Source organism: Argopecten irradians, chromosome 7 (genome assembly GCF_041381155.1).
Source record: "Argopecten irradians isolate NY chromosome 7, Ai_NY, whole genome shotgun sequence".
In the NCBI taxonomy this organism is placed as follows: domain Eukaryota; kingdom Metazoa; phylum Mollusca; class Bivalvia; order Pectinida; family Pectinidae; genus Argopecten; species Argopecten irradians.
Window position 1 is genome coordinate 24,875,078 of NC_091140.1, and position 27,802 is coordinate 24,902,879.

A 27,802-nucleotide genomic window follows, 5' to 3' on the forward strand; every position below is an offset into this window, starting at 1 on the left:
AGACGGACACACTAAAGAATACAGATAAGGAGGAAGAGGAAAGAAGAGAGAGGAGGAGGTACCTTTATTTAATTACACATATAAGCATAATGTTTTTCGCAAAAATATATTATAAATAAAAGACTGCGCAGATGTTAAATCATCAGGCCAACCAGCTATACAAACCAAAACAAAAGATAAAAGAAATTAAAGTAAGTTAGTTGTAAAAATAGACTAAGTATATGAAAGACTTGGGTAAAGGTATAGACTTAAGATCCAATAAAGGTTTCAATTTCCTTCAACCTTATTCAAATTGCCTTTCAACATGGTCTCTTTGACTATTTTACATGAATTTTTGAACTAAAAAATGTTCCTTAATTACATAAATAAGAGCATTGATGTTCAAAAGTTGCTGAGACATCTGGTTTTATATACCACTAAATCAAAACGGAAATTATGATTAAAAATTATGCATATGGTGGGCTTAAGATGATTGACTTGTATGCTTTCATTCATTCATTAAAGTTCGGCTAGATAAGCTCATTCTTGTCTTCATGCAAATGGTATCTGATTCTCAAGTCAACTCTAGATTTAGATAAGGATATATAATTGTGGGAAAGATTTTGCGAAATTGTATGTATCCAGGTGTCCTCATCCATGTTGGAAAGATGTCTTTAAAGCATGCGATAAATTAAATTATTCTGAAGCTATGAGGCTAAATAGACAAGAGTGTATCCTCAAAACACCTTTTTGGTACAAACTGGTTTTTTCCCAACTGGTTTAGGTCAGGTATCTATATTTTAAGTGTTTTGATCAAAAATCCTGACAATCCTACCTTTCTTTCTTTTGATGAGTTTATACAAAAATTTGGAATTAATACTTATTTTTTACGATACCATGGATTAATGTTGGCAATAAAACGCTATTAAGAAATATCGAGTTAAAACCAGAGAAACTTTCACATCCTTTTATACCACAATTATTATTTTTTTTAAAGCAAAAAGGGTATGAAAGATTTCTCTAAGTTTATCATAACTCCATCAACAACTCCTGCACCTACTAGAAAATGGAATCTGAACGTTAACTTTAATACAGAAATGAGGTTGAAAAATTAAAATCTTCCACTTAAGGTAAAAAAAAATTCCAAATAGATATGGTCTCAAGTCAGAATTATTCATCATATCTTAGTTACTAATGCTTTCCTTCATATGATAGGAATAAATCTTGGTCCTATGTGTATTTTACATGGAAAGGGAGACAATTACACATTGCTTGTGGGAATGCAAGGCGGTGCAAACCCTTCTTCAGAATTTTGAAACTTTGTTAGACTTGTTCTATATCCTTTTTGCATATTATGAAGATTCAATCTCTTAAGAATAGTTTTACAAAATTGTAGCTCTATTGACAATACATTTTTGATAATTATGAAACATTACATGTACACAAGGACTTTACTACCTACAAATGTACATGTAGATTAATTGCAAAAATAGCAATATACTTCCTCTTTCCGGGAAAACGTACGCTATAAAAAACATATGACGTCAGGAATATAGTTCTGCATTTTCTTCATCTAGATGAGCTGTATTGCTTATCAGAACCATCTTTCTATCGTAGTTGATTTTTCCATGAGACCAAGTGGCTAACAATCAGAAGTTTGTTTAATGAGGCCAATATAAGGGCTACTTTTAAGCGGAAGAATTCGGTAAAGTGGTCGGAAGTTTTCAAAGTGACTGTGGAAACGACAGATTATGTAATGGATCAAATTCTTTGTGTTCAGAAGGTAAGTGATAAGTCATTATAATTAGTATTACAATAAGTACTCAATTCATTATAATTCTACATACAAATTTTATTTACGTTTTATTTGTCTTCAAACGTTTAGAAATGGGTGTGTGTGTGTTTAGCGTGGTTCCAAAGTGCGAATTGCAATTGTATCAGTGTATGTATACATTGTAAATAAAATTATTTCATAGTTGAAATGAACTACACCCATACATTATTGACAACATACTTAAGTCGTTTAACTTACTCTCTAGATCAGTGCTTACGGTTAATTTAGTATTCTTTTGAGGAGTTAATGGACTTTAAACAACACAGTTCATGTTTATTGTCGGAAATCACTAAAGTAGTGCATGCATTATCATGTTACCTCATGTGTTGTTTGTACCCATGATTATATGTGTATATCTAATACCTACATGCTACGCATACAATCTGTACTATAGATATTACTCCTCTCTCTAGAAATACATTTACATTGTATGGGTTTTGTATACTTGCTATTCAATAACCAAGCAGTAAATACATGTACTATGTGTTCTCTTTCTGTGATATATAATTGAATCTATGTTTAGAATTGTCAGGCGTATGTCTGGCTCTACAGTTTAACTAATTCTATAGGCTGTTTTTGGGTTTGATTTTACACTATGGATATTTTGAAAAATAACCCATCAGCTTCACGTTAGCGTTAGAAAACAATAGACACTATCTGATGTAGATCTGCTGTAATATATGTGTCAATCTTAAGCTAATTACAAAATGTATACATTTTTGTCCGAATCCAATACATTCATCATGTAATTAACATTGATATATTTCCATTGACCCACAACATAAATTAACAACTATGGAAGAACACAACCAACTTATAGACTATCAATTCTATTTGAATGGACCTTGTAAGGCATTGTATATATAGGTTACCGCATTATATTAAACCTACCTCGTATAATACTAAGGATGTTCCAACAACTGTTACTTTTGTATCTGTATTGATAATGATTGGGGATGATTTCTAGCATAAATCCATATAAAGTAATTGAATCGATCCGATAGTTCACTAAATCCCCAGGAATCCTCGTGTTGGATATACCCCCGGTATATGTTTGTTCATTGTAACCTTGCACATGATAACATGCATATACATGTTTTTGTACTTTAAAAAAGACAACGTGATATCCTGATATATAAACACTGACCTACACTTATCAGGAATTTCAAATATCTATGGTCTATTATATGACATAAAGTGTGTGTTCAGGGTGTATGCAATACACACGGGAAGTGCAGATTTTGTTAATTTGAGATCAGTAGGACTTAAACCCGTATTATTACAAAGTACACAGTGCATTCTACTTCAAGTACTAAATTTGGATATAAATGCAGAGATAATACTCATATAAATACTCATATAAAAACACAGCAATAAGACAGTGTGAAATGTTTACAAAATCTAACTTTACATTTGTGGTGGCTCGGTACAAAACATGAATATAAACTGAAGATAAGTTAACACCCATAACTTAATATATAAAGCAATGAAAAGAAAGAAACATTTGAACGATTATACTAAAACATACTAAACTGATTTGATAAGTGTGTTTGGTTTGCTTGGTACAACTAAGGGTATTAGGGTAAAACATATATGGTTTCCAACGGATGCTGTTTACCCTAGGAAATTTAAAACATTTAAAGTTTTAAATAGAGGTTCCCCAACAAGTGACTGTTGTTTATCATGATTATTAAACGCGAGTAAGTTAAGTTTTAAATTTTAAAAAGACATGAGCTTTAGCGAGTGTCTTTTGAAAATTTGAAAATTAACTAACGAGGGCTTAGATAAAATATCTTTTTCAATTAAAAACAAGTAGATATGGATATTACTGAACAAATAACTGAAAATTGATGAAGGTGAACAAATGATCCGTTATAAGCTAGCATTTATAGCAAGCTTACAAAGATTGAGATCAATTTGTTATGATACGTCATATCAATTAGCTAGCATTTATAGGAAACATAGTTCACAATAATTGGGATCTGTTGGTTCATTATCATTATATGATACAGTTCAGCGATGGCATCCTCTTTTGAAGTGGTTTACAATTGTACTTAAGGACAGGGGAAGAACAATTCCCCATATGGATTTGGAAGAGTATGTTTTAACGCAAAATGTTTTAAAATATTTTATAACTAGATAAAGGTAAAGGTTCAATTCGATGAATTTGTAAAATATCTCATTATAATTCAATTTTGCTTGTTACGAGTATTTTCATTGGCTTTAAAATTTACTTAATCAGCCCATAAAAGAAAAAATGGCGTCGCCAGTTGTGACGTTGCTTCTGATTGACTGAGATGACTGCGTAATGATTTCATAGACAAAAGAGTCCAAAAATGATTTTTGAGTATTGAAGAGATTATCTTTAGTAAATTGAATTATAAGGATTAATTTGAATAGATTTTTTATGCTATGGAGATAAAACACAAAAATCTGAGTGTACTCTCATCATAAACAGCTTCGCGGTCCATTTAGAGTACACTCAGATTTTTGTGTTATATCTCCATAACATAAAAAATCTATTCAAGTTAATACTTAAATATTGAATAAAGAAAGTTCCTTTGTTCGGAAAAATAAAAAGTGACAATTTATTTATCATGAATATACTGTACATGCATGAACCTAATATTAATTAGTAATTAGAAATAACTGAAAACATTGTTCTTTACTCATGTTGTTAAAACGCGTGTCCAAAGAGCTACTCTACATTTGAAATACTTAGACATTTTCTATCTATTTATAAATTGGTTTCCAAATTGAAATCAGGAAAACCAGTTATGAGGTGTGCTGAACAGATTTGGTATTGCTTTCAAATCACGTGGTTTTCTTCTGTTAATATTATGGGCCCTAACTGTTTAAAATCGAGAAAACTGGTGCATATAGGTAAAAGGGATATGTCAAATAGCATATCATGTAGTAACATTTTGGAAATGTTTTTTGTCATGGTAACGAAATGAAAACACATGATTTATTAAAATGAAGATGAGGCCTTTGCGATGTTATGACAATGTCTCGCTCTTTAACTTTTCATATTTCTTTTTTTTTACAAATTTGAAGAGTTAAAACATGTATTTACATAAGAGAGAATAAAAACGTATTTTTGTTTCGTCCGAGTTGTTCATATTTTATAAATGGTTGTAAAGTCTCAAAGCAATGCTAATTGTTTTTATTACTGTTAAGAAAAATGAAAATATATGAATACAATAAATAAGTAGTATATATTACTGGGTATGTAAAATTCATTCACTAATTATTATTTTGTCAAGGAACCTATATGGTCACGTTTAAATTTCTAGCTACTTACAACGAACGTTGATTTGTTTTTTTTAAATGCTACTGGCTAAAATTACTTTGATCAGATTTCATAGTTAAGATTTTACTATACTTTTAAAACGGTTGGAAACACTATCATTTGTCAGAAAACGCCTTTGAGCAATCCGAAGACTTTAACCCATTCTTTTAGAAAATATTTTGTTGGACTTGACTGGCCTACGTAGCTTAGTTATATTTCATAACACTATAACATGTTGTTTGTTTTTCAGACGTTAACTTAGCGACAGTAACAGGAAACAAGTCATCAATATTTTGGGGCCAATATTTTCCTTTGGCCAAAATCAACAGGAAAGGCAACACTTTCCGGAAATACAACATTTCATCGCTTGACAGGAAACCCCCGATACCGGAAATTTTCGGCTGTTCACCAGACACAATAGTTACATAATGTGGTGTAGCAAAGACGTCTGATAATCATTTACAACCTTAAGTACAGCTGATGGCGATAAACTTAAGTGGATAACAAACAAATACAAACTACAATATGAATTATAAAAAGAGAACATCTTTATTTGTTATATATATATATATATATGTATTATATATGTTGTATTTATTATATTAAATTGAGGTTTTACTTATATATGAGAAAACTTATGAAAATGCTAACCAAATCAAAAACTAATTATCATTCCTTTAAATTGGATTGTTATAATTTATATCGTCGGTGCCATGGGTATTGTGATACCAAACAATATAAGCGATTTATACATTTTCTGGATAGAAAAGATGGACAAAATATAGTAATTATAAACACAGCACGTCTCCCACCACGACTCCATGTTAACGATGGACGTCAAGGCCATGATGGAGAGACAGTGTTTCCTCGTACCTTGCTGGCCTTTCTGACGGAGGATGGACTGAGGGTCGACTTTCCTGACAATTTCCATCATCTTAATACTCGTTATACGGCTATTCGTGCTCGAGTTCGAAATGGATTAAGGAACACCACCCATGGGGGAATGCTTAGAAGCAACATACTTTTATAATCTACGAAATAAGCATGTTTCGATATATTCTATATTTGTCACATATCACTGAATGATGTATTATAAAAAAATGTTTTATGCATGTTATTAACATAATTATTATTTAGAAATATAACTTATATGTGATATGCACATCCTTGATATGACGTTAAGCGAATAACAAACACAGCATGAACAACAATGATGTACATGTACCATTAACAAATACATTTTATTAAATTTCTCAAGTGGTAATCAGTCCCCTTTAAACTGATACAGAATCGTAAAGTAGATCAAATATTTCATCATATAGATATTTAGATATAAATTGCATCGAATGCGCAACTAATTTTCTATTGCGTTTCATTACAAATTGTTGTAGAGAGCACGTGAAAGAGACCTTGAAAGTCACATAAATGATGCTAATAACAGCCGTAGTGCGGTGCAAGTCCACAGGGCGAGGAGTAATATAATTGATTGGACGAACACCAATGGGGTGGATAATAGTAATGGTACGAATGACATCCAAGGGACGAGTAACGGCAACGGTGCGGTTATCCACCATGGAGCGGATAACTACCTACACGATTGTATGATTAACATTCACAGAGATGGCAACATCGGTGCGGCTAACAGGAATGGTGCGGCTAACATGTACGGTGCGGCTAACATGTATGGTGCGACTAACATGAATGATGCGACTCACATGAATGGTGCGACTAACATGTATGGTGCGACTAACATGTATGGTGCGGCTAACATGTATGGTGCGACTAACATGAATGATGCGACTCACATGAATGGTGCGACTAACATGTATGGTGCGACTAACATGTATGGTGCGGCTAACATGTATGGTGCGACTAACATGTATGGTGCCACTAACATGTATGGTGCGACTAACATGTATGGTGCAGCTTACATGTATGGTGCGACTAACATGTACGGTGCGACTAACATGTATGGTGCAGCTTACATGAATAATGCGACTCACATGTATGGTGCGACTAACATGTATGGTGCGACTAACATGTATGGTGCGACTAACATGTATGGTGCAGCTTACATGTATGGTGCGACTAACATGTACGGTGCGGCTAACATGTACGGTGCGGCTAACATGTATGGTGCGACTAACATGAATGGTGCGACTAACATGTACGGTGCGGCTTACATGTATGGTGCGGCTAACATGTATGGTGAGACTAACATGAATGGTGCGGGTGCGACTAACATGAATGGTGCCGCTAGCAGGAGTGGTGCGGCTAGCATGAATGGTGCGCCTAACAGGAATGGTGCGACTAACAGGAATGGTGCGGCTAACAGGAATATTGCGGCTAACATGAATGGTGCGGCTAACAGGAATGGTGCAGCTAACAGGAATGTTGCGGCTAACAGGAATGGTGCGGCTAGCATGAATGGTGCGGCTAACAGGATTTGTGCAGCTAACAGGAATGGTGCGGCTAACATGAATGGTGCGGCTAGTAGTATGGATACGGAACGTTTAGAAGGTAAGAATTCATTTTAGACTTGTCATGTATTGCACATATGAGTAAATATATTTGATATTATGATGTACAAAATGATGAAATTAATTAACAAGAGATGTAATATACAACTCTAAATATATGTTTCACCTGTAAATATCCTGATGGTAATACTTTATTCAAATCAAGACAAACTAACATTTCAACAAAATTAATATCAAAACACTGTCTTCAAAGAATTAAATTAAGATTATGTATACCCATCATTACATCTACAAACATTGACCACATTGAATTAATTAAGTGAATGGATGTTGTCTTTGCATGTTAACAGTCAGTGCATCAACAGATGCAATTGTATTTTTGAATGCTCTTTATTTTCAGCGGGTTTATTAGATGGCAGAGGTTGTCAAGAAAGATGGAGAGAGTGGATATATGTTAGGGTTCACTTTCGCAGATCACAGGTTTCATTCCAAGTGAAGAAAAGCATATCAGTGGCCGAGTTTATCCGGTCTGACGAATTTGTGAGGAAGGTAAGGCAATAGTTAATGATCATATAATAAACAAGATACTTCAGTAACTGTATGATAAAAATTATCAATTCATGTAATAATATAAAATTACAAAAATAGAAACATAAACGAATAGTATATCGCCTATAGTAATGGATGGTATTTAGTATTTTGAATTAAAAAAAAATATTACCATGTAATTTATTTAAATAATAAAAGCAGATTTAAATGATTTCTTACATGATAATCGTGTTAGTTTTAAAAGTAGTCAATAAAATAATAAATCTAGAAAAACTGCCTTTACTTCGTCTTCAATACATATGTATATATTTTATTTTGAAGGCAACTGCTACATGGGACATTGCGGAGGATGAACTGCTCGGCATGGTACTGAGACAGCACGGCCGTGTGATTGAAACACTGGAGACCGACTGCAATCTACGTTTAGAAACAGGCCATTTGGACCTCTTCATTTAGTAATATTCATGTACATAGTTCACTGATAACTGTTCAAACCCACATCATAGTAATCGGACTAATCGTAATCAGATGGAGCTTTGCAAGAACGATCATGTTTCAAGAAGAAGAATGGTGAAATAACAAACACTTTCGCTTTCGGTACAATTTTTGAATAAAATAAAAAAGATCAATTTGAGAAAGTGATGTAAATATGTATATAGTCATAGTTATCAGTGGATACCATAAGAACAGTACATAGTGATTATAATGATGATACTTAGCATAACAAATAACAATGAAGCTTTGTATTAATTTAGCTGTATTTACTTAATTTACATTCCTTATAGTTTCTATCATGAAGCCAGATGTTCCTTCATTTATATGTTTATTCTTTAATAAAGATTCATTCATGTAGGTATTCTTAATACACACACACACACACACACACACACACACACACACACACACACACACACACACACACACACAGACAATTTCACACACAAACACACACACACACAGACAATTTCACTAGCCAAGGGTATAAATTACGAGACTCTCCCTGAAACAGTATCGTTCTGAATAATATACCTTTTTTTTGCTAGCGAAGATGATGTATATGACAAACAAGATCAGACCGTAGCTAATAATAATTGATTAAAGGGAGACAATCATGAAGCAAATCACACTTCAAACAAGATTTGAATTTATATACAATAAAACCAGTCTCTACGCATGTATTTGATAGCCAGGTGAGTCAAATTAAACCCCTAAACAGTTCCTTTCAGTAACTCTAACTTGATCTTGCATATTTCATGATCGAATTCGTTTATTTTTGTTTGATAATTAACAATGTAACAGCCACGGTCATGTAAGGACGGTCTCCGTTGCGTTTATATAGTGTGCAGCCAGTGTTTCGGTAGAGTGCGGTATGTTCGTGTTGTGTTTTCTTGTATAGTGGAACTCTTGCCATTTTTAAAGTGCTATATCACATAAGCAACACACCCCACCCGGTCACATTATACTGTCAACGGATGAACCAGTCGTCCTTCTCCAAGTATGTTGAACGCTAAGCAGGAACAGAAAATACCATTTTATAGACTTTTATGTGTCTCGGTCAGGGGTCAGAACCGAGAATCTTTCTCATAGGGGCGAGCGCTCAACAGAAAGCCAAAAGTGAGGCTGTGTCAAGGGCAACGTTAGGAGGACAAAAGTTGGTTAGGCAGAAGAGAAAATATCCTAAATTAAGTCGCATTTACGATCATGCACTATGGGCAGCAGGTAAAATATGCTTGGATTTCGGATAAATTATTCATTGATCCTTACATTTTCGTACACTTAAGGTATTAACCCTATTTAAAAGTAACTTTGATTATTTTTTGTTTAAACACAATGCATATGCCTATATTCATACTTTCTTGCTCTTTTGATTAATATGTTGTACAGGGTTTGCTTTTTTATATTATTCGATTGTATTTTATTGTAATTGGTGTTGTGAAAGATACTAAGAATATGTTAATATGTTTAGGAGTTACTCAACGAATCGCAAACAACAATGACCAATCAAATATTTTTACCCCCTATCATAATATTCTGAAATGAATTGGTTTTCAGAGGATTTAAACTGATTGAGGTTCTACACCTGGTAAGGTTGTCCCTAAAATAAAATTATATACCTATATATACGATTTATCAATTAAACCAGAGGATTTAGTATGCCACCGACTAAGATTATACCGCTGGTAAATAAGGATGTGTTTATGTGGCTATGTGATGTGGAATTTATCAAACGAGTTCAATAATTTGATATGCCACGAGCCTTTAGACAAGCGGCAAATCAAATTATTGAACGAGTTTGAAAAATTTCATATCACATAGTCACGAGTGTAAGATTTTATTTATCACATAACTTTTAATAATAGAAATATAAGTAAAACTTTAAATTTCGTCTCTATATAAAACAGTAGAAATCCGGCTTGGATGTGACGTTTCCGTCTACTGAGAAAATCATGCGACGTTATATAAAGATTATGACGTCAAAACTACCTGTCATGTCACAATAGTGTTATTACACATGTGTCTTATGATGTTTATGACATGGCCGTATGACAATGCTGGACGGGCCAGTTATGTGATAAAAACAATTCTTAACCTGATATCGGTGGTGCCTAAAGGTCCTCAGTAGGAAAATTGATACCAAAAAGGTTCACCTCCTGTAAATAAGGTCACAGCAAAATGCATAGTAAAGTCTACCTGCAGTACTTTGAAAGTATATCATGATACCAGTGGGTCATCCCTGGTAATTAAGGGTAAATAACTAATTAATTCAAGGTTGTTTGAAGTCGTACGAGTAACTCCCAAGAAACCACATGCTACGCTATTTAGTCATAGGTCAGGTTGTAATTTTTTTATTTGTATACATTGTATCTCTTGATATGATTTAAGTATGGACATCTGTGAGAAGTCAAAAAAAATTATATCAAATATTTTTTTCTCACATAGATTTTTGGAAATAGAGATCATACAACAGAAAAATGGAAGAAAAAAAATCTTTGTTCGTGTGCTCGTTTTTCAGCTAATATCTCTCAAAGATACATAATTGAGGTGTTTGATATGTATGGATGTTTACGAGAAGTCATCTTTGAAACTATAGCAGTTATGAATAATAACATTGTCTTTTTCTCAGAATAACAACATATGCTACCCTTACCTTTTCACTTTTAGCTACAAATTTACCATTTTCTGCCATTTATGCCAAATTAAACCCTTTATAGAAAAAGTTCTGGTATTAAACTGCAGTATTTTGCATACAAATAGGGAAGAGTTTGTCCTTTCTAAATTAGGCAGAAAAATTTGGGGTCCTTGTTCTTACTTTTCGACCTAATTAGATATTTGTAATTTTTCAATATCTTAGAGTAAAAAATAAAAGTGTTCAAATTACCATTGAATGTAAAAATAAAGTAGCAAAAGTGTATTATTTCTCACGTTAATGCTTAATAAGGGTTTTTTTCTCAAAATAACAGCATAAGAAGAGGTTCAGATATTAAACGTTTGTTAATATTTTGCATAGGGAAAAGGTTGCTCTTTCTAAATCTGGCAGAAAAATAGGGGTCGGTGTGCTTACATTTTTGCCCCATTTAAATATTTGCTGTTTTTTTCCAACACTTTAGAATAAAACATAAAAGTGCTCTATTTACCATTAAATGTAAAACAAAAAGTGATAAAAGGGTATCATTTCACACATTTATGCTTAATATTTTAATTTCCAAAAAATAGCTCTATTTAGCTGAAAAGACAGGCGCAGTGATGATTAAAGTAAAAAGAAATGAAGTAACAAAATGGTAAATCCCATAACTTTCTTGATCTATGTCAAAACGAGAATTCAACGAGACTGAAACCTCAGAGGTATGCATCCCTAATTGCTTTGTATTAGGACGAACTATAAGCAGTAATAAAACAATTGAACTATAATTTTGCCTCATTGTATTGTGTTTACAACTAGTAACGTTTTGAATGGATATATAACCCTCTTAGGTATATAACATGTATTTAACATTAAGAATTACTGTTGACTCGTAGATTGTTGTGTACTTGTACTTTGTGGCAAAGTTAAGGGCTCGATGTGCATACTAGTGTAAAATCTAATCCGGTCAAACAAAACGCTCCTTGTACCTGCTATAGACACTAGTAAACATAATGGCATGGTTATGTGGTAACAGAAACATCTTCCGAATACTGAGGACTTGTTTTCTTGAAGTTTACAATTTTTCGCATATTTTGAAAACATGTACAAATTCCACAACAATTTACGAGTCAAAAGCAATACCAATTGTTAGACCCGATCCATACACAAAATTTGACCTCTTAGTTATGTTCAAGTACACCTAAGAAATGAAATATAGACATAGGACGATAAAGATATTCTTAAATGATAATCAGCAATAACTGAGTTAAGGGTGATAATCATGACGCAAATCAAATTTCAAACTAGATTTACACCAATTCAACTTTCAAGTAAGTGAAACCAGTTCTATCAGTAAAACTCAATACGAATTGAAGCCCATGTATCATGTTTCCTCTTGCATATATTACGAAACAATTACTAGTTTGGTTGCGGACAAGGTATAAAAAACAAGTACTTGTTTCCTTGAAGTCAAAGACAAATTCCATCAAAACAACAGAAAGAACAACTGCCACCGCGCTATTATAGTCATCATCGTCTGTTTGTAATACAAAAAACTCAATAAGTTTTCCACACCTTATTAAACAATATAAATCTTTCATCTGACATGACATGAATATGAATTACTGAACATGAAACATGCATTGGGTTAAACTCAATAACAAAACAACAGGTAGAACTGTGGCCACCTTTTACTACTTGATACACTTTATGTCAACGATTTGAATAGGTGTTATCACTATAATTCGAATCAGTGATATGACGTATGCAAATGGATGATATCACCAAATAGTTTTTAGAGAAAATTCACTCCATATATAGCATTAATTTTAAATGTTTTTATGTACTCTATGAAGTGAATCTAATTCGTACGTAGTAGTTTAGATAGACATATTCGTGGTTTGTCAGTTAAACAAAGATAATAATGATTCATAAAACATGATTCAATATTTTTATATTCAATAACATGGTTCCATTACAAGTAGGAAAACAAGGAACATTTCTGTACAGCATTTTGGTGTTCTACAGTCATCTATATGCAATCGTATGAAATTGTTTTGACGCAGGTCTTTTTGCATACCATCCAATGAACAATATCTACACTTGACATTCAAAAACGTGATAGTATATTTATATGGTCAATCAGGTGTCTGTATCGAGACCATATGTATGTGACCTAAATAAACAACGAGAACATAAATAAAACTTCAAACATTATTTTAGTACTTGTATCAATTATAACAAAAGCAAGATATCTTTTTAGTATACATGAAGAACAACTTTAAACCTTTAACTATTATTAGGTGATTCTTTCTTATTTGTGATTTGAACATACTCGCATAACAGTGTAGATAAACTGTCAATAACAAATATGTGTGGTTTTTATCACATGATCTTAATTTATCTAATTTATAAGTCTTAAAGGCAAAACAGATCAAATGTTATACAGGAAAAGGTAAAACTATTCCCGCGATTAAACTGTCATCTAAATGAAAATGATTTTGTGATTTCATTGTTTCATAAAAAACTATACTCACTACTTTAAAATGTGCCATTTCTAATTGTTTTTATAAAAATGGTATGGTAAAAGAGAAAATCTAACGGTACAACTTCTTTTTATCATTACATGCACCCGATGAGTCACTTCCGGTTTTCCTGGAAAGACAATCTAGGCTAATCTATAGGACCCGAGGTACAACTAACTTCGATTTTTACGAAGACATTTCATTGTTGCCTTCATCAAGATCTTTAATATCTTTAAGCAAATACTTAACTGCTTTCTTTATCAGTGTTTACTGTATAATTCATCACTTGGATACATTCACACGTCCGAAGGCTAACGACGTAGTGACCGACATTTGTGGTACATGTAGCTTAGCAAGTCCATGTCAAAAATGTCACATTTTGATTGACTTTCACTCAAGTATCTTGTTGAATAATGGAAGAGTGTGTATTGTTACGGTAAGTTATTTAGTGCGTAATATTATTGATTTCCACAGAGATTGTTTTTATATAAGTAACCACAAACAAAAAAGTCATTTATATAGGTCATTGTTTGTATAGGCGCCAGTCCCGCTGAAGTCTCGTTACGACATAGATCAAAGAAGTTATGCGATTTTCAAATAAAATTCATCAATATCTGTAGCAAGTTTTCAGTTGCAAATTTTGTCAAAATATTACATTTCTTTTCCTTGTAGATTTTTCGATATAGGGATTTTAAGAAATGACCCATTTGGCGGCCATTTTGAAAATATTTCTTTTTTCGCTTTGAGTATAGCCTAAGTTTTACCATTTTTTTTTTTGCTTAAATTGTTTTTACTTATCATCACTTTTTGCTGTATCGAGCTACTTTTGGCTGTAAAACTTTACTAGATTCATAGTAATTAAAATATTAAGCATAAATGTGTGAAATGATACCCTTTATCACTTTATTTTTACATTGAATGGTAAATAGAGCACTTTTATTTTTTACACTGAAATGTTGAAAAATAAACAAATATTTATTTAAATGGGGCAAAAAAGTAAGCACACCGACCCCTGTTTTTCTGCCAGATTTAGAAAGTTGAACATTTTCCCTATACAAAATATTAACAAACGTTTAATATCTGAACCTCTTCTTATGTTGTTATTTTGAGAGAAAAAATCCTTATTAATTATGACTGCTAATTTCTAAAGAAGACCACTATACAATAAATTCTACAAACATCCATATATATCAAACACTTAATAGGAAAGTAAGGCTTTAATCTATCGTGTATATGGTCAAAACGGCAAAATTCCAATTCTTTGAGAAACCATAGCTCAAAAAGAGCTGATATATGTTGTAAATTCCATTTTCTTCTATGGTATGAACTACAATTTCCAAAAATCTATATGAGAAAAAAAAGTTTAATACAAGAAAGATTTTTACTTCTCAGCGAGGTACAGCCTTAAAGAGAAAATTTAGAGATTGATGAATTCCACTTTATTGTTAAGAGTCTTATTTCGCTACCGTTGATATTCCTGATCATATACATGTAGCTAAACGATTAAGCTGATGTTATATGTAAGCTATACACAGAACACTATGGTATAATAAACTGAATAAGTTTATTTTTAAATTGTAATTATTCACTTTTTGATAATAAACGAAATTGAAGTCTAATGAAAAAATGCTTTCACTTGTATAAAGTGTCATACAAAGCAAAAAAAAAAAAAAAAAAAAAAAAAAAAAACCATCTTGTCATTAACACATTGATAATACTAGGAGATTGTGTATGAATAGTATGAATAGTTATTCAGACCCGATATAAGATGATTTGAAATACAATACCTTATAAGAAACGATAGTAGCAGACGTGTCACAATTCCAAGTCCGAAACGTTCATATACTTCCAGAAATTCAGAAGAATAAATCTACTGTACATTAATTCTGTAGAAAACAAAAGAGTAAAGCAAAATTATCCAATTGCCAAAATATGAATCCTGTTTACGTAATTTAGATGAATTGCACACGATTACGGTCGTTATATATAATACGCATATACATGTATCTTCGGTGGTTTATATATAGGACAATCGTGTGACATTATACGCGAGGCGCATTATCTATATAAACTTAGCTTTACATTTTAAAAGTCCTTTATCTGTATTTATTTAAACCCTTTGTCAGACATGGTGTGTTCTTTTTTCTGTCGGTATACATGTACATTACTCATTGATAGTGCACGTAATGACATAAGAATTATTGCTAAAAATGGCGCCAATTATTAGACTTGTCAAAACTGCTCCAAGGGACCTTCTTAAATTCATTTTACGTAAATCCTTTGCAGCTTTTACAGTCTTATCTCTAGTAATGTAATTTCTTCTTTAAAGTTAACATAGAGACCTCTCCGATACCCAATAGTATAACCGTATCGATTTCTGTACATAACTTGAAATTGCAGTACCATCACATGTATCTAAATCTAAACTCCAGTTTAAAACTGTTGACGATGTATTACCAGTCAGTGCCGTCACAATTGTCGTGCCAGCGATCACATGCACAAAAGATGACTTTTCAAATGGCTCCGTCCTTGACGATAGTGAATTGTTTATTTATCATAGATGCAACATATCTATCCTTTATCTAATCATTGTTACCATGACAAATGTAAACAAAAGCACTGAGCTGCATTAAGTTGGCGGTCATTGGACTGGATAGCGGCAAATTCAACATGAAACACTAGCGCGCTTCATCAAATTTGTTGTTGTCCAGTTGTGATTCAATTTAAATGAAAGGCTTCAGTTTTAAACTATGGTGGCATACCTCTGTGGAAGAAGGTACTTATGCACGCAACTCAATCTTAGCTTTCGATAATAGAAGCAATTCTCTATTACTAAATATACGAAAATCGTAAATCGATGAGATACGTTACGGGACCATGAATAGTTATTTACAATGGAAAATAAAATATTTATATGATCGCATATACATGTAGTTGTGCTGGTAATTAGTGAGTTATCATTTCATTGTTCATTGCTTTCTAATCATATCTTGTTAAGTCAGAAACGACAAAATATAAAACTTTAACGATTTGTGAAACCATTTATGAAGCTATATGTGGATATGTATAACTGGAATTGTGAAGAATTTATGTGATTCATTTTTCTCTCTATTTCAGCATTTAGTATGTGAAGGCAGGTCTTCGATTTCACTTCAGTGGACAAAATCAGATGATATATATTTACATTTGGAATATTAATCAGTTGGATAAACAAGGAAAACCTAGTAAAATTGTGTAAATTAATTATTTCACTAATGTGTACCCCCTAAAAGCCCAATTTATTGATTAAAAGAACAAGATGAAACATGACATAGTAAACCAAATCATAACTAATGTTTTTGCATTATTGATGTCTTATTTATGTACATGTATGTCAACCTACAAAGAGACAGTCAGACGTATGACTGTGATCAAACCAAAACCTTACATTGTCAATTGTATGCATCCATACCTGGGATATACTAATATGACACAGTACAAAAGAATTATACAATTTTTGGATAGACGACATGTACAAAATGTCATAATTGTTTACCCTGCGCGTCTTCCTCCAAGACTGCACGTTAACAGTGCAGCCCAACGTCATGATGGAGTGTTTCCTCGCATCCTACCAGCCTATCAGATAGAAGGGGTGCTAAGGGTGGACTTTCCTGTTGATTTCCAGAATCCTGACAACCCTTATACAACTGTACGTGTTCGGATTCAAACCATCGACGGAGGTACTGGAGCACGGATATCGGTGAGAAAAACAACCTAATCAAGCTGTTGAATACAAAAGTTTAATCTATAGTTTATCTATAAAATCACATGTTAAGATAAAACAGCATTACGTTATCGTAGTCAGATGTTTGTTATATTACTGATTTTGGTTAAAACATATTCTGATACAATTGACCAATAGCTGCATCATTGCCTTGTTGCTTTAATTTAGACATTATTCAGGCGAATAATGACAGATGACAGTGCGTCACGCTGAAAGGATATAAGCATGACCGCTACCTATTTTTTTTATTTCCCCTTCTCCGTTCTGCACGCATTTCATCTCTGTTCTTACATGGTTTCCGTGATGCTACGATACAGAAGTCAGCCTCATTTGGACACCATTTTGCCCCTCACATCTCTGATTGGCTTTGTCTTATGAAACTGCATCCTCGAAATTCCAGGGTTTATTTTCCAGGGGTTTATATAACTGTCGTGATATTAACCCCTGGATTATGTCATAACAAACTGAAGGCAAACCAGTAGATAAAGTTAGAATTTAATAACGGTACACTGTGGTGGACTGTGTGGCTTTGAAGTTAGACATTACTTTCCCTGTGATCTTCAAATGAAATTTACCTTCTATTTTACTATTGGTAGTCCAGGGGTGGATATAACAATAATGAAAGTAACTCCTGGGGTATCGAGGATAATGTGACTGCATCATGATGATAAATATTATTGTTTATCTACCCCCAAGAAAATCAAAGGTAATATTAATTGATGTCCATTCTGCTTTCATTCTTGTAGAATGTACACCATAGGAGTTATGAAAACAACGTCAATTTGGCCCATAGCGACCATGGCGGCATGGGATATACAGGTAACATAACATATTATTTAAGTCGTTTGAGGATACGAATTAGAATGGAATTATTTTCTCCGTTGCTGAATGTGCGCCGCTAGAGGCCGTGTATGTTGTCCGTGTTGATAAGAGCGACCACGTTGCATAGTCAACACGTTAATTTTAAAGGTAGTTTTGAGGTATAATAGGTTAGGGATATTAATTTGGTAAATGAGAAAGACGTACGCTGTAGTGAATTTCATTGTACAATATCTGTATGATGCGGTAGTGAGGTGTGAAGTTGTTTAATATATACGTATTCCGAATTTGCATATTACAGAGTTATCTGCACTTGCGAGTAGGAATTTATTGTGACGTCATGTGTTTGCGAGCGTAACGTCATACGTTTCGGATAAAACGACGTGAACTGCGCTCACAAAATAATGACGTAACAATCGATACCTACCCGAAAGGGAGCTAACTCTGTAATATGCAAAGACGGAATACATGTATATGAAGTTAATAAACTCAGTCCGCGGCGTGGTCCCGCTTTTTGCAATTTACATGTTTTGTTGAGTTATTTTTGTTATCAGTCACAAATGGGTTGTAGGAGAAATACTTATATTTTGGACGGTAAACATATCCACTTAAATATAAAAACAAACCTGCTGCAAATAAAAAAAATGTACGCATATGTATTTGAATTAAAAGTGAATTGTCATATACACTAGAACATAATGTACAATGAAGTGTAGGGTAAATCCGGTTCGTATCCAGTGTATCTATACTTGTATTTGCTTATAATATAAATTTTGAAAATCAAAATTAAATGATAACATACAGTCATGCTAATGCCCATTTTTTCAAAGTCCTATGAAAAGCCAGAATAATTTCAGTGTCATAATGAAAAGAAAGTTATAGTAGCACTTGACAACCATACTAAAGTTACAAAAGCGAACTAGCAAGCCAAGTAATGCATATGATTATGTGTATGATTGTATCCATGCATCATCGGCAAATACTTATCAAAATAAATTTAGATATTTACTGAATGCAAAACCATAAATGCAGTTTAAGATGATCCAATTCAATGATATTCAATTAAAATAAACACTTGATCCAGTGATAAGAAGTGTCTATCACTGAGTTTGTAAATCAAACGGTGTATTTGAACTGAATATCATGTAAGATAATGCATTAATAATGCGGTACGGGGATATTGCAGCAAATCAACGAAATGGTATTAGCCGGGAAGGGAGACATAGAGGTAGAATAACCGTCAGAGTTCACTGTGGTGGATCACACATTCAGCTCAAAGTATTAACGGGCACGTCTATCTCTGGGTTGATAGGCTCCACAGAATTTGTGAGAAAGGTATGACCCTAATCTAGATATATAATGATAATAGATTTAAAATGCTGCTTACAGATGGACAAATATATGAAATAAAGAAAACTCAACACATTCTTTAACGTTTTCGCCCTGTATAAATTTTATAGAGTCGTCTAGGCACGGCGAAAACGTTAAAGTGTTTATTTCATCGGTATATATAATATTTATTGTTATCTATATAATATATATACATTATTGTAAATATTCATATTTTAGCGGTAATCAGATTTCAGTATCCATACGACATTTTGCGGGATAATATGATTGAATTAATTTTATATTATGTATGTTCTTAGTGTAGCCAATAAAACTTGCTTGTTCTTGATCTTACTTGTTCATAATAATCGCATTATAATTCTACAGCACCAGAATAATCACTTTTATAATGCTATATTTCAAACATTATTTCAATTATTCAACATGTAAAAACAAAACTGATATGTGACTAAATAAATACAATCTTTATTCTTTGAAAATTTGAAAACTATTTAATGAGAAATTAGATTGCGTTCCGTCTTTTAGATATGTGTTTTAACTTCTTATATCAAGGTATCTGCTAAATGGAACATACCTGAGAATGATTTGAGAGGAATGGTACTGAGACAGCAAGGCCGAATGATTGAGACCCTCGAAAATGACTGTGATCTACATCTAAGTACAGGCCACTGGGACCTCTTCATTTAACGGCGTCTCAGTGTAGGAACATAGACAATTTTGGTTGTCCTTAATTTTATCCTAGGGCAGTGATAAAGCTTAAATGGAACACTAAGAAATGATCAGTCTCATTTATCTTGGTAAGGTGGAACGTTTAATTATGCTAAGATATTACAATGGCAAATTAATACAAAAAAATATTTATTATAAATATCACTTTAGAAAGATCTTAATTTTCCCCACCATTCACTGATTTGACACCAGTTCTAGTCGTGGGAGATTTCTCTGTCAACCCATAGGGTATTTTAGATTGCGCGCGCTTACGTTGACTTCGTGCGGTGTGACCGTGGCGTGCATTGTCGATGACGTCATCAATATTGACGCGCAGACAACGGAACCAAGTTCATGTCGTGGCGAAAATGCTTCTTTTAGGCTAAAAGAATCATTCCATACATATGAGTGTGAGACAACAAAATCACAATCCTCGGGGCGGGGGAATTCCTGAATGTCCAACCTTCGTCAAGCCTCGGATTGAACGTTCATGATTTACCCCTCGGGATGTGATTTCGTTGTCACACCCTCTAGATAGGGAAATATTCTATTAGTCATTGGTGATAATTTAAACCATGCACTCTTTAAATTCTAAAAGGCAGTTAAACAGTTAATTCATGCATCCGGAAACCTGCATAACAACATAATAAATTTCAACATTTTTTAGCCCACCATCATCAGATGGTAGGCTATTCAAATCGCCTTTCGTCCGCGGTCCGTGGTCCATCCGTAAACAATGCTTGTTACCGCTTAATCAGAAAGTGCTGAAGGGATCTATCACAAATTTTATAAGGAGGTTCCCTAGGAGCGCCATGCTGATTTTTAGACGTATTGAAGAAACAATATGGCCGCCATGCAGCCATCTTGGTTTAGGCAGTTAATGTTTGTTACCGCTGTTACGTTCATTCATTTGGTGGTAAGAGTAAGAAATTAGCTCCACAGTGTCTAGATTCTTATTTTATTACCCGAGTCAAATGTTCATTAAAGGGTGTTAAATTGGTCGGTTCTGTCCAGTTTGGGTCTGGGGGAAACCTAGACACTTGGTCAAGTAGCCGTCACTAATTAGGAATGGTACTAGTGTATAGGTAGGCTGTGTACAGGAGCCTGAACTCTAGGCAACCGGTGTGTGTGTGTATTTTTAGGGTCAAGTTGGCCTACTTCTCAGAGAGATGGCATTGTATATATTTAGTTTAGGGGAATTCACAGAATTATCTTAGGGGTCACTTGGAGTTTTAATTTAGCTTTGCTTGGAAAGTATATTTAGCTTCATTTTGGATGTTTCGAGTGTATATTTAGTATAGGGGAAATTCCTGAAGTCTTTACTTAGATTCCCTAATTTAGATGCTCGGCTGAGCTTATATATAGTCTAAGGGTATTTCCTTAAATCTTTACTTAGATTCCTTAATTTAGATGCTGGTAGATTCTATATTTGTATTTTGTAGATATAGGTTATGTTTATGCATGAGCTCATTAATGAATGGGTATAAAAAGGGCTGCGGCCCTGGGACCGGGGCTTTTTCGACAGGATTTTACAAGAGTGCTTACCCTGGGATTGGGACTAATTGAGTGCGCTTTTGGATAGTAGTGTTTCGCTGGGAGCGGGACTTAGGCTTTTCTTCATTTCGCTGGGAATTAGAGATATTCCGCTTAGATTTGTTTCTTAATTGGATAGTTGGGATCGTCAACGTAGTGACGTTAGGATTTTAGGTTTTATTTCGTATCAACTGTGTTTCGTCATCCTGTACATATTTTGAGTGTTGTAAATAAATTGTAAATATTACTTTAAGTGAGTTTGTGGTTATTGGAAACGCGACAAATGGTGTCAGAAGTGATATTAGTCTAGAGAAAGCAACAGTAGTCAAAGAACGTTACAACTGGTGTCAGAAGTGGGATTCGTACTTAAACACGCGCATCCAAGGGATTATTTTAAAAATTCGGATTTTCGTGTATGTTCGGGATTTATGTGCCGTTAGATTCGAAAGTGTTCGGGATTTATGTGCCGTGAAAATTCGAAAGTGATTGGGATTTATGTCCGGTGAAATTCGAAAGTGTTCGGGATTTATGTGCCGTGAAATTCGAAAGTGATTAGGATTTATGTGCGGTGAAATTCGAAAGTGATTGGGATTTATGTGCCGTGAAATTCGAAAGTTTTTGGATTATATGTAACATAGATATTCTTATACTGGATTTAATTTTGATTTAACCTGCTGGAGTAAGATGGTTCTTCTGTACGACATGGCGTGTGGATTAGCAATTCTTCTTCTCTCATGCGAGTTAATGTTTGACAACTCGTATGTTTTACATGAAAACCATGATAGAAAAGAAAGTGTGAATAGTAATAGAGAACGTAGTTTTCCTGTTTATCTGTCGGTTTCAAGGGAATATCTTGTGAATCTTGAGTCGGACCAAAATTGGGATCCAGGAAAATAAGTGAAGTTTTTATATATGTAAATAAGCCTTACGACTGAAACGCATCATGGATATTGCAAATAGAGTTATGGTTTTGGTAATGTGCCTTTTTCGGATTATAATGTAGAAATATTAGAGTTTTAAATAACTGTCGTAACACTTACCATTTTTGGAGTTTTGGTGCGATTTCAAAACTGCCAAAAGGTACTGAGAGATTTGGAAATATAGACATATTTGCCAGTTCTCATGCTAAGTTTTGATGAGGTATTAAAACTAGGGGTCATGGAGAGGAACGTGGAAATGTGTTGGAGATATTGTTCATTTGTACCAAAGATATGTAGATACTTGGAAGTGTTTCGCAGTACTGTATCAGTTATTAATGTCGGTTTGAGATAGGTGATGAACAATCTTGTGTTTTCGCGAAAGTTTGAAAACATAAGTCTCACTGGTTCACGTAGGTGAGATGTTTATCCCCTATATGGCCAACAATGTGACAGTGAATAGTTAATGGAAGTATTGGAGTGGGGGTCTACTCTAGGCAGGAGATCCACAAAATCAAGATGAATGAACTGATTTGAGACGGGGCAGTAGACATCACAAACAGCCCGGCCGCTTCGGATTGATAGGCTTGGATAAGAAAGGGCTCGCGGGTAATGAGGGATTTTATTGCTAGTGACTGTGTAACACACATTGGAGTTGACTTGTGTGTGTCTGTAAATAGTGTCATGCTGTATGTCAAGACTTTACCTAAATGTAAATGGAAGAAATTAGGGCCACCTGTGTTGTCAAGATAGTGTGGACAGTGGAAATTTAGTAAAAGTTACGAGGAGAAAATGAATTTGTCAGAATCAAAGATGAACATTTCGGCCACGGTTTCGTCCATCCAGACTGAGTTAGTGTTTCTAAATTTCTTTTCATGTGGTTAAAATGGACATTTTCCGTATTGAAGCTGATTTGGCACCAGTAATTTTAGACTGAGAGGGGAGGGGGAGGTTGTCATTATCTGTCACATGACTTTGAGATTGGAATCAGGAAACAAGCAATTGAGATAGAACATCATTTTCTAGTGTGGAACCAACACGCAAACATGTATTCGCCTGTATCTGTAACGAAGGAAATACAAATCATCGTTCAAGACAAGAAATACAACAACATCAACGGAGAAACTCTCTACAAGTCTATATTCAGGAACACAACAGTATATCTCCAGGATCATCAAATTCAGCAACCAAAAACTTCAGGAAATACAGAAAACGGAACCGGTTATTCTTTGGAGTAAAGCCAAGAAAAAGTGTCTTAGAGCCTACTAGTGTTAGAAATTAGCCAGAAAGTGCCAATAATGTGCTAGAAATTAGCAAAAGTGCCAATAATCAAAGTGTTAGAAATTAGCAAAAGTGCTAATTATCAAAGTGTTAGAGCAAAAGTGCCTATATTCCAAGTGATAAAAATTAGCAAAAGTGCCAGAATTCGATGGAATTATTCAAAGTGTTAGAAAAGCAGAAAATGTGTCAATTATCAAAGTGTTTGAAATAAGCAAAAGTGCCAGAATTCGATGGAATTATTCAATGTGTTATAAATTAGCAAAAGTGCCAGAATTCGATGGAATTATTCAATGTGATAGGAATTAGTTAAAAAGTGCCAATAAGTGTTAGAATTTAGAAAAAGTGCCGAAAATTCGTTGGAGAAATCATTGTGTAAGAAGTTATTGAACTGCCTAATTAGTCTAAGTGCTAGAACCATTCGATACAAAAAGTGGTGTTAGATTTAGAAAGTGATGTGAAAAGTTATTGAGGAATAGGAATTTAGAATTAGTGTATATAAATGTGATTTCAGTGCTGTGATTTCGTACGGATTACTGTGCCATTCGTATGAATTATTGTGCCATTCGTATGGATTATTGTGCTATTTGTATGGAATATTGTGCTATTCGTATGGATTACTGTGCCATTCCTGTGGATTAAATAGTGTATATAGTAAAAATCATTTCCGTATTGCTATTTGTGTGAATTAGGGATAGCATGTGTAGCGAAGTGATTTAAGTATTGCTTTTTATGTGGATTACATCAAGTGCATCTATTTGTGTAAATTCGTGTAGATAGGAGAAAGTGTAGATATTTAAAGTGATTTAATTTACTTTCCATGTGGATTACAAAGAGTGTGCATATATTGCAAAATATCTCAGTGTTGATATTCGCTGGATTTAATAAGAAATGATCAAATGTGTGCTTAATTATGTTAAAATTGGCACCTCATCTTATTTGGCACTAAAATTCTCGTCTATGATTTAAATCTGGCTGATGATAGTGAAAATTATTTTGAAATTGATCAAAGCTCTTATGAAAATTGTAGTATAGGTATCTAGTGTAGGCTCTAAGAATGAGTGTCATTCTTTGGGAGGAATTTCGACGGGATCGGCTGCGTGCAACGATCAACAGCTCAAAGATTGGATGGATATGGAACAACGCAACCGTTGGGGCAAACAACGACTCTAGTGTTTGGAACACCACAGCGACAAACGTAACGTCAAGAATCAACGGCACCAACAAAGAAATGTAGAAAAGTACATCAAAAGAGAAAAAGTAAAGAATCTTCATCATCAAAGATTGACATCCTCAAAGATCGACAGCGACATGAAAAGTAGAGTGAAGAATCAACAAAAGACATATATCAAAACCAGAATCAATTGAGGGGCCTAACAATCACTTTGCAGTAATGTTCCATGTTCTACGATGACACCTTATGATAAACTTTGTTATACAAGTCAGTGAAACTTTTGAAATATTACCAAAAGAATGAAAGTTTCATACCTGAATTTGGATTTAGCAGCAGCCGTAATGAACTTTGACATATTTAGTGGCAGCCATAAAGAACTTTAACATATGTTGTGAAATTTACCTAAATTGGGATGTAGCAGCAGCCGTAAAGAACTTTCACACTAATATTGTGAAAATTTATCTGAATTGGGATGTAACAGCAGCCACGATGAACTTTGAAATCAATATTGTGAACTTTCTTGCAAACGTTGGGATTTAGTAGCAGCTATGATGAACTTTGACATTTAAGTTTGTGAAAACTCTTACCTAAATTGGGATTTAGCAGCAGCCGTGAGGAACTTTGACATTAATTGTGTGACAATTCTTACATTAATTGGGATTCAGCAGCCGTGAAGAACTTTGACAGTAAAATTTTGTGAAAATTTCATTTCTGAATTGGGATTTAACAGCAGTGATGAACTTGACAATAATAAGTGAGATATTTATTATCTATATTGGGATTTTAAATTCATTTTTGTGATTTCTATAACGGATTAATCTCAATGGGATTTAATTGTGTTCGCAGGAGCTCACACCAGGCAGGAGATAATGTTACGTTCATTCATTTGGTGGTAAGAGTAAGAAATTAGCTCCACAGTGTCTAGATTCTTATTTTATTACCCGAGTCAAATGTTCATTAAAGGGTGTTAAATTGGTCGGTTCTGTCCAGTTTGGGTCTGGGGGAAACCTAGACACTTGGTCAAGTAGCCGTTACTAATTAGGAATGGTACTAGTGTATAGGTAGGCTGTGTACAGGAGCCTGAACTCTAGGCAACCGGTGTGTGTGTGTATTTTTAGGGTCAAGTTGGCCTACTTCTCAGAGAGATGGCATTGTATATATTTAGTTTAGGGGAATTCACAGAATTATCTTAGGGGTCACTTGGAGTTTTAATTTAGCTTTGCTTGGAAAGTATATTTAGCTTCATTTTGGATGTTTCGAGTGTATATTTAGTATAGGGGAATTTCCTTAAGTCTTTACTTAGATTCCCTAATTTAGATGCTCGGCTGAGCTTATATATAGTCTAAGGGTATTTCCTTAAATCTTTACTTAGATTCCTTAATTTAGATGCTGGTAGATTCTATATTTGTATTTGTAGATATAGGTTATGTTTATGCATGAGCTCATTAATGAATGGGTATAAAAAGGGCTGCGGCCCTGGGACCGGGGCTTTTTCGACAGGATTTTACAAGAGTACTTACCCTGGGATTGGGACTAATTGAGTGCGCTTTTGGATAGTAGTGTTTCGCTGGGAGCGGGACTTAGGCTTTTCTTCATTTCGCTGGGAATTAGAGATATTCCGCTTAGATTTGTTTCTTAATTGGATAGTTGGGATCGTCAACGTAGTGACGTTAGGATTTTAGGTTTTATTTCGTATCAACTGTGTTTCGTCATCCTGTACATATTTTGAGTGTTGTAAATAAATTGTAAATATTACTTTAAGTGAATTTGTGGTTATTGGAAACGCGACAAATGGTGTCAGAAGTGATATTAGTCTAGAGAAAGCAACAGTAGTCAAAGAACGTTACAACTGGTGTCAGAAGTGGGATTAGTCAAGAGAAAACAACAGAAGTTAAGAACGTTACACCGCTATTTCTCATAAAGTACTCAAAGGGTCTATCTCAAATTTCATAGGTAGGTTCCCCTAAGGCATTCGTAGTGTCATGCTGTTTTGAGACTGATCGAAAAAAGCAATATGGCTGCCAGGCAGCCATCTTGGATTTTAGCAGTTGATGTTTGTTACCACTAATTCTCAGAAAGTACCGAAGGAATCTATATCAAATTTCATATGTAGGTTCCCGAAGGGCACTCAGAGTGTCATGCTAATTTTGAGACTGATCGGAAAAAATATGGCCGCAAGGCAGCCATCTTTGATTTTGGTAGTTGAAGTTTGTTTCCGCTAATACTCAGAAAGTACTGAAGAGATCATTCTTAAATTTCATATGTAAGTTCTCCTAGAGCCATAGTTGTGCATATTGTATTTTAGGACTGATCAGTTAACAAGATGGTCGCTATGCCGTCATCTTGCATTTTGATTGTTAAAGTTTGTTACCGCTATTCCGCAGAAAGTACTGAAGGGATAATTCTCAAATTTCCATGTAGGTTCTTCTAGGGCCCTAGTCCTGCATATTGCATTTTGAGACCGATCGGTCAACAAGATG

General features: G+C 34.0%; 1 protein-coding gene across 3 annotated transcripts; it reads left to right on the forward strand.

The window, feature by feature from the left end:
- The first annotated feature begins 1,491 nt into the window (after positions 1 to 1,491).
- On the forward strand, positions 1,492 to 27,075 carry LOC138327957 (uncharacterized). Of its 3 annotated transcripts, none has more exons than XM_069274464.1 (8): positions 1,492 to 1,762; positions 6,497 to 7,625; positions 7,986 to 8,134; positions 8,456 to 16,556; positions 16,898 to 17,519; positions 18,290 to 18,362; positions 19,549 to 19,697; positions 20,265 to 27,075. In XM_069274464.1, exons 1-4 carry the CDS (start codon positions 1,736 to 1,738, stop codon positions 8,588 to 8,590), a joined length of 1,440 nt encoding a protein of 479 aa, XP_069130565.1. In that variant the 5' UTR covers positions 1,492 to 1,735; the 3' UTR covers positions 8,591 to 16,556; positions 16,898 to 17,519; positions 18,290 to 18,362; positions 19,549 to 19,697; positions 20,265 to 27,075. The 3 variants fall into 3 exon arrangements, with proteins under 3 accessions (XP_069130565.1, XP_069130564.1, XP_069130566.1); XM_069274463.1 differs by having other exon boundaries at positions 8,456 to 14,216; XM_069274465.1 differs by lacking the exon at positions 19,549 to 19,697 and having other exon boundaries at positions 8,456 to 14,216.
- The last annotated feature ends 727 nt before the right edge of the window (positions 27,076 to 27,802 follow it).

Excerpts from the sequence above, each read along its gene's own strand:
- LOC138327957 (XM_069274464.1), top strand. The coding sequence starts at position 1,736 with ATGGATCAAATTCTTTGTGTTCAGAAG. Across the intron at positions 1,763-6,496 it reads AAATTCTTTGTGTTCAGAAG|AGAGCACGTGAAAGAGACCT; the intron begins GTAAGTGATAAG and ends AAATTGTTGTAG. Across the intron at positions 8,135-8,455 it reads CTGACGAATTTGTGAGGAAG|GCAACTGCTACATGGGACAT; the intron begins GTAAGGCAATAG and ends TTTATTTTGAAG.